At 47.1% G+C, this 8,056-nt stretch overlaps 1 protein-coding gene across 6 annotated transcripts in view; it reads left to right on the top strand.

Moving 5' to 3' along the window:
- The first annotated feature begins 403 nt into the window (after positions 1-403).
- ELP3 (elongator acetyltransferase complex subunit 3) overlaps positions 404-8,056 on the top strand; it is a 284,717-nt gene continuing 277,064 nt past the window's right edge. For all 6 annotated transcript variants that reach the window (XR_010987878.1, XR_010987879.1, XM_068143174.1 and 3 more), the window contains exons 1-3: positions 404-487; positions 2,916-3,015; positions 5,405-5,543. Coding sequence is in view for 4 of the 6 variants with exons in the window: in XM_068143174.1 (XP_067999275.1) it covers positions 469-487; positions 2,916-3,015; positions 5,405-5,543 (258 nt within the window). In the remaining 2 variants the exon portion in view is untranslated. The remainder of the gene's footprint in view (positions 488-2,915; positions 3,016-5,404; positions 5,544-8,056) is intronic.

The following is an 8,056-nucleotide window of genomic DNA, read 5'->3' as shown; positions in this document are numbered from 1 at the left end:
TTGTCAGTACTGGATTAACGGTTGGACATACGGATTTTAAAGGTCTCCTACAAACAAATTCCGCTCATTCTATGATACTTTGCTACCATCTAGCGTTGACAGGGCACAGAGCACAACGCCGGCCGTGGGGAGCCCTCAAGGGGACTCGCCGCAATCCCGTCAAGTATCAGTAAATACTCAGTAATTCAACGAGGGACGCTTAAAAACGGACACGATAAAGAGGGATGGCGACGCCCTGAGGCAGCGCTGCCAGCATTCACCCCGCTCCCTGCCGCCCCCCTGCAGAGCCTGGCTGGCACTGCCGCCCATGCGCTGCCCAGCAGCCCCCTTTCGCCCTCCTGCCGCTTTGCGGCAGCGCGGCTCTAGGTACGACATTTTTACGGTGGCACGTGTGTGAGGGAAACCTTGCTTTACGGTGAGAAGCGCTGGCCTGGCCTGTAAGGAGCGCTCCTGAGGGCCTGCCGCAACATGAAGCAGAAGAGGAAAGGTATTGAGGTGGGGGGAGAATCGCAGTGTCCGGGGACTGGCAGCAGGGTGGCCTCTCACCCTTCCCAGGGGCTGAGGGCAGTGGGGCAGGGTCGTACCGCCTTTCTCGGCCCTGGGTGTGTGGAAGGAGGGGTCGAGAAGCAACACTTCTATTAGTGTGTGGGCGTGCTGTGGGGCAGGACTCGTCCTCATGCTTCCGTCGGCCCTTCAGGGGCTGTGGAGTGACAGGGCTTTACCGGCTCCCGTAATGCTGTGTTTATGTGTGAAGTGAGGAATGAGGCAAGATCTTGCTCTGCCCACTCCATGTTGTTTTGGAGGTGGGTGAAAGGCCAGCTGCGACCTTGCTGGAGGGTTGGAGGGACTTGGCACTCCTTTGTGAGTCACGTTTTGTGAGTCTTTTTTTTTTCTCTCCACTCTGGCGAATCGGGTGCTGTCACTGGGAGGCAGACTTTTGCATCCATGTGGGTGCTCAGAAGTTTTATCTTGCTCCTGACTGATTCCCTGATTATCAGACGTGGAATGGGATGCCGAGGGCAGGGGAGTCTGGGTGTTGCTGGACTTTTTTCTCAAACGGGAAGGATATGGGAGAACAAAGATGATGTAGGGGCAGCACAGGGATAGCAGTGACCTGGTCTGCCCCATGAAACTACCCGCAAAGAGAAACCGGGGGGGAGGGAGGGGGCATCACTGGGGTGCATCTTCCATGTGGGTGTAAATTCACCACCGCTGTTACAAAGGAAAGCTTTTGGAGAGGTTGTGAACCTAGCTAGGTCCCTACTGTTTTTTGTTTGTTTGTTTTGGGGGTTTTTGTGGGTTTTATTGACGAGTTGTGCATGTTTTACTGTCCAAACACTTGCATAGACAGAGGTGCACAAGGTTGTGACCGTTTGAGGTTGTGCCTTTAAGAAAAGGGACATTGTGACTGAATGTTTTATAAACAAAGGACAGGTCTAAACTAATTTCATTGGTGGATTGGTAGAAAGCAACTTTAAACTCTGAGTTCAGCAGAGACTAGTCTCAGTCTTGCACTTTTTCTCCCCCCTTTTGCAGCTCACAGCTTCTGGGCTTTCGGCCAGATTGACCTTGGACAGATAAGGCCTCTACTAACATATTCTGCTTTAATTAACAATTGCTCTTTTTCTCTTTCTAACTCTCTCTGGGGAAAAGAGGGAGAGAAAGGGGTACAGGGGGGAAAACCCTTCCTCCTGGTGGGGGAGTGGAATCTCATTCCTGTGTTACTTTGTTGTATATTTCTGTATATATATTGTAAATACTGTAAATTGTGTGTGTGTATATATATATCCTGCAGCCCCGCTTGTAAATACAGCACATTTTCCTTTTGCTTATCCGGCTGTGGTTTTCTTTTGGGTTTTTTTTTCTTCCCTTCACTTATAGGGGGGGAGAGAAGGCTGAGGCCTTCCCCTCAACCCTTGACAAAGGTGAAATAAGTGAACATTGTTGATAGGAAGTGTGGATGGATCTCTTAATGATTATATCCCTTTTTACCCAATGATGGTGTAGAAGAAATGTGAGCAATGTTTGAAGTCTATGCAGTGCAGACCCTTGTTGCAGCATGGAGTATGTATGTGGGGTATAGTGAGGAAGCTTTAAAGACTGATAGAGTTTGCTGCAATATGCTGTCTGTGTAGAGGGGAGTTTACAGAGCTGACCTCTTCACTTGGCTTGCCCCACTTTCTTTTCTATGAATGCATTCTCTTCCTGCCACACATAACAGCAGCATCAGACTATTCCACTATTGCCTTTAACTTCCAATTACTTCTTATTTCTACCTGTTGTGCAGATTGCTCTGACCTAAGAAGCTGGACTTTGCCCTAGAAGTAAAAGAAAAGCAGCAGCACAAGGCCAGGACTGTCAAATCTTTAGTAATGCTGCAAATCAAGAATATTATAGAATGGATTTGTTTGGAAGAGACTCTTAAGATCATCGAGTCCAACTATTAACCCAGCAGTGCCAAGTCCAGCACTAAACCATGTGCCACAGCACCATATCTCCATGGCTTTTCAGTTCCTTCAGGGATGGTGACTCCACCATTTCTGTGGGAAGCCTGGTCCAGGCCTTGACATCCTTTTGGGGAACAAATTGTTCCTTATGTCCAAACTAAACCTCCCCTAACACAACTTGAGGCCCTTACCTCTCGATCTGTTGCTTTTCACTTAGCAGAAGAAACTGACACCCACAGGGCTCCAGCCATGTTTCAGGGAGTTATAAGGTGTGAGAAAGTTTTCCCTGATAGTCCTTTTCTCATGATTAAATAACTCCAGAGCGTAACACAGTGGCAAAATGCCCTCTGTAGACAACAATTGTTGGAAATACAAAAAATGAATGCCAGAGCAGGTGGGCCCAAGCTGTCCCCAGCTCTTAGAAAGCTTTGACTATACACGTGGTTTGTTGTTGTTTTCTCATTTCAGGAGACCTCAGCCATGCAGAGCTTATGATGATGACGATAGCTGACATCCTAAAGCAATTAATTGAGGCTCATGAGCAAGGAAAGGATGTGAATCTGAACAAGTCTCTCTGGGGTGACACTGAAGAGTGGATCAGTGTGCCCCATACAGTCTGTTATGTTTACTTCAAAATGGTTTGTTTCCACAGGCTACTCTCATTTCCTTACTGTTATCTGCTAATAAAGACACCAAGAGTTCTGCTTTCCAGAGTAATTTTTCTACTTCATTGGCAATGCTCAGAGCACAAAATGGGCTTGTATTGGTGAAAAGCCCTACAAGATTTGTCCTTGCCTTTTGAAAAGTATTTCCACCTGTGTTATCCTTCAGTAGTCCCAAAGTCAGTTCCATTAAGAAAGGGAGAGATCAATTGAGGGATAAAGTTTAAATCAGATTTTCTTAGCAGTGTGTTATAGATGAAGTTGTTGTTCATGGAATTTTTTTCCTTCTTTACATACATGGAGTAATAAAACCTGAATTTGTCCTACTGTTGCCTATTCCTTCCCCTCTACTCTGCCCTTGTGAGGTGACATATGAAGTTCTGTGTCCAGTTCTGGGCTCTGCAGTTCAGGAGAGACAGGGGACTGCTATAGAGAGTCCAGTAGCGCCTACAAAGATGTTGAGGGGTCTGGAGCATCTCTGTGATGAGGAAAGTGTGAGAGACCTGGGGCTATTTAGCCTGGAGAAGAGCAGATTGAAAGGGGATCTTCCCCAATGTTGATCAACATCTAAAGGGTGGGGGGCAAGAGGATGGGACCAGACTCTTTTCAGGGCTGTCTAGTGACAGGGCAAGAGTCAACTGGCACAAACTAGAACCCAGAAAGTTCCACCTTAACAGAAGAAAACACTTTTTTTTCTTGTGAGGGTGCTGGAGTCTTGGAACAGGCTGTCCTCACAGGTTGTGAAGTCTCCTTTGGAGAGCTTCCAAACCCACCTGGATGCGATCATGGGCAGCTCATTCAGAGTGACCCTGCTTTAGCAGAGGTGGCTTGGACTAGATGGTCTTCAGAGGTCCTTTCCACCCCCCACCATACTGGGATTTTGTGATTTACATGATACAATTGCAAACTGTTTTTTACTGATACTGGAAATAACTGACACAGATATCTTAGAAATGAATCTGCGTGTGTGAATCTGCTTCATCATGTGGAAGACATGAAAATAGTTAGGTCACTGAAAACAGGTGGGCCAGAGTCTGTGGGCAGCTTTCATGATGCTTTGATAAAACCAGGTATAGAATTAAAATATGCAATGCAAGACTTCTGGCAGTTGTTGCATATAAGCTGTATTGGAGTTTTAGTTTCAGTGCCCTAGTACACAATGCAGCTGTTGTAACGGATTACAGAAAGGCTTTATTATCTTGGAAGGTGTAGTGAAGGATGCTTATGATCAGGATATATTTCTGTATGTGTTAACCCTCCTTTGTCCCCCCCCTCCTTTCTGGAGGCAGCAGGGGGGATCCTGGCGCCACTGAGTCCAGGTAAACAGCCTACCTGGGCGTGGTCTCACCCCTGCAGTACTAGAGGCAGGCTATATATTTGTTTCCCCGAGTATAGCATATACTCAGGCCATATTTGGTAGCTGGTAGCTCATTGGTTAATGTTTGCGTTGGCAACAGATGCTTATTGGGCCAGTATTCACTGGGGCAAATGGTAAATAGGGGTCGTTTGGCAAATGAGCCCCCCCACCTCGGTGTTGGAGCCTGTGTGTGCGTGCGTGCCAGCCAGTGCTTCGGGAGGCCTCGTGGTCCTTTTGCCACCGTCACCCAGCTGTGTGCGGTGCCGTGGACAGCACTCCGTGGGATCAACCGCTGTGTGATCCATCGTAGGAGAAAACCTGGTAGACCGTGTGAACCAGCGTTGCTGACCTGCCACTACCCCCCCTCTGAGCGAGGAATTTTGTATCCTGGGAGAGAACAGCAGAGCCACGCGGTGCGGCCACGCGGCCAGCGCCATTTCCTGCCTCCTTATTACGGCACATCCGTGCCACGTTGTCTGGATTATAAACATTACTGAGGAAAGACTCCATGAAGTTCTCAGCTTGTGAGTAAGCCAAGCCCTTTGTAGAGCTTCGTTTAGGATAGCGTTTATATTGCTCCGGGTGGAGGGTTGCCGGTCACTGACCAACCCCTCCCCCGCCACTCTCTGACTCAGTTTAGGTTCTAAGTTCTGTGAATCATTTTGGTTTAAATGCCCATACATAACATTCTGTAAAGATAGTTCCACTAACCGAATATTGATACCTGTGAAGGGCGATTGTAAATACCCCGTTACAGAGTTTGTATATATATAAATAAACTTATTATTTTTCGTTGATGGATCTGCCGTGCATTTCTGAGGGCATATCCACGACAGAAGGCAATCTGAGAGAACCTGCCTAGATCTCCCTGTGACTGAAGAGGAAGCGTGGCTGTTGAACATGGAGCTGTTAAGTGAAGGTATTTTTTCTGCTTGCAGGCTGAAAACCAAGACATCAGCTAAGTATGGACTTTCAGCACAGCCATGGTTGGTTGACATCATCGCTGCAGTTCCACCACAGTACCGCAAGGCAGTGGTCCCAAAGCTGAAGGCTAAGCCTATAAGGACTGCTAGTGGGGTAAGTGCTACATTGTTCTCTTCTTGGATTTCTCCCCTGTTCTCATTAATATATTTCGTTTAATTATTTTCAAAGACCAGGATACTGAGTGCCCAGCAGGTTTAATACAGACACACTGGCTGCATTGCCAGCTTCCAGGTTGCCTTTTCACTGATGTTCTGCTTTCAAAATGTTTGGAAGAAGAGAAAGAGGGAATGTGTAAGTTCTTGTTTAAGAGCAGCGTGTCTGCAGGCCCTCTCAGTGAAAAAAGGTAAAATCACAGAGTCATAGAATGATGTGGCTTGGAAGGGATTATTAAAGGTCATCTAGCCCAACCCTCCTGCAGCAAACAGTGACACTTTCAACTAGATCAGGTTGTTCAGAGCCCTGTGCAACCTGACTTGGAATGTTTCCAGGGATGGGGCATCTACCACCTCTCTGGGCAGCCTGGGCCACTGCTTCACCACTCTCACAGGGGAGAATTTCTTCCTTTATTCCAAATCTCTCTTTTAAACTAAAAGCTTTACTCTTTGTCCTAGCACTACATTCCCTGACAAAGACTTCTACCCCATCTTTCCTGTAGGCATCCTTTAAGTACTGGAGGTTAGAATTATCTTAGTATTTAACACGTTTCTTTGAAAGGTAGTTCAGGCTGAAAGCAGGAATAGAGATGAAGCTAACATTCAACTGTGTCATTTTAAACTTCTAGACTATACGTATAGCATGCCTAAAGTCGACAACAACAAGAAAACCCAACAAACTAACCAACCAGAATGCCACCATGGTGGGGGTTGGAAGGGACCTCTGGAGATCATCTACTCCACCCCCCTGCTAAAGCACAGTATCACAGTATCACAGTATCACTTAGGTTGGAAAGGACCTCGAGGATCATCGAGTCCAACCTGACACCGCAGACCCCATGACTAGACCATGGCACCAAGTGCCACGTCCAATCTCCCCTTGAACGCCTCCAGGGTCGATGACTCAACCACCTCCCTGGGCAACCCATTCCAATGCCGAATGACTCGCTCGGTGAAGAACTTCCTCCTCACCTCGAGTCTGAACCTCCCCTGGCGCAGCTTGAGACTGTGTCCCCTTGTTCTGGTGCTGGTTGCCTGGGAGAAGAGGCCAACTCCCTCCTGGCTACAACCACCCTTCAGGTAGTTGTAGAGGGCAATAAGGTCACCCCTGAGCCTCCTCTTCTCCAGGCTAAACAATCCCAGCTCCCTCAGCCTCTCCTCATAGGGCTTGTGTTCAAGGCCTCTCACCAGCCTTGTTGCCCTTCTCTGGACACGCTCAAGTGTCTCAATGTCCTTCTTAAACTGAGGAGCCCAGAACTGGACACAGTACTCAAGGTGCGGCCTAACCAGAGCAGAGTACAGGGGCACTATGACCTCCCTGCTCCTGCTGGCCACACTATTCCTAAATAAAAAAAAAGCAGGGTTGCCCAGAGTGGGTTACCCAGGATCATTCCCAGGCAGGTTTGGAATCTCTCCAGAGAAGGAAACTCCACCACCTCTCTGTGCAGCCTGGTCCAGGGCTCTGGCACCATCACAGGAAAGTTTTTCCTTATGTTTAGGTGGAATATCCTGTGTTCCAGTTTGTGCCCATTGTTCCTTGTCCTGTTGCTGGGCACCACCAAAAAGAGTCTTGCCCCTTTTTTCCTCCTGATCCTTTAGCTATTGATCAGCATTGAGAAGATTCTTCTCAGTCTGCTCTTCTTCAGGTAAAACAGCTCCAGATTTCTTAGTCTATCCTCATCAAAGAGATGATCCAGTCCCCTCAGCATCTTTGTAACCTCCACCAGACTTTCCAGCAGTTCCTTGTCTCTCATGAACTGGGGAGTCTGGAACTGGACACAAACACTGCAAATGAAAATCCAGGAAATGTTCAAATTTTCTAACTTAAAAAAAAAAAAACCACCAACAAAAAACCACCACCACCAAAAAAACCCAGAAAACCAAAACACTTTAAAAAAAAACAAAAAACCAACCACCAAACAATATGCCCCAGAAACCCCACTCAAAAATATTTTCCTCTTTTGGGCTGTGGAATATTGCATTAATCTCTTACTCCAGCCAGGATTTATGAAAACTAGAAATGAGGTATTTGGAGTTGGGTGCCCCAAATAAGTGGACACTAGAAAATCTGTGTCTCTTCTCTCCATTTTACAAATGAAGACAGTATCTGGCACTTTGCTTGCATTTGATGTGTGAAAAGTTGTGAGAGCAGCTGGGGAAAGCCATTTTGGCTCACTTGGAGTGAAAAACCTAATTTCGTTATCTTTGACTTTTGTATTTTTGTTTCTTTTCATCAGGGTTGGAACACCTCTTCCACAAGGACAGGCTGAGAGAGTTGGGGTTGTTCAGCCTGGAGAAGAGAAGGCTCTGGGGAGACCTTGGGGCCTTTCAGTACTTAAAGGGGCTGATAAGAAAGATGGGAACAGACTTTTTAGCAGGGCCTGTTGTGACAGGACAAGGTGTGATGGTTTTAAACTAGGAGGGATTCAGACTAGAGAGCAGGAGGAGATTGTT

This window comes from Melanerpes formicivorus, unplaced genomic scaffold, assembly GCF_026170545.1.
Source record: "Melanerpes formicivorus ecotype bairdi unplaced genomic scaffold, bMelFor1.0.p_v2 SCAF_9, whole genome shotgun sequence".
In the NCBI taxonomy this organism is placed as follows: Eukaryota; Metazoa; Chordata; class Aves; order Piciformes; family Picidae; genus Melanerpes; species Melanerpes formicivorus.
This window is presented reverse-complemented; position numbering and strand designations above follow the sequence as displayed.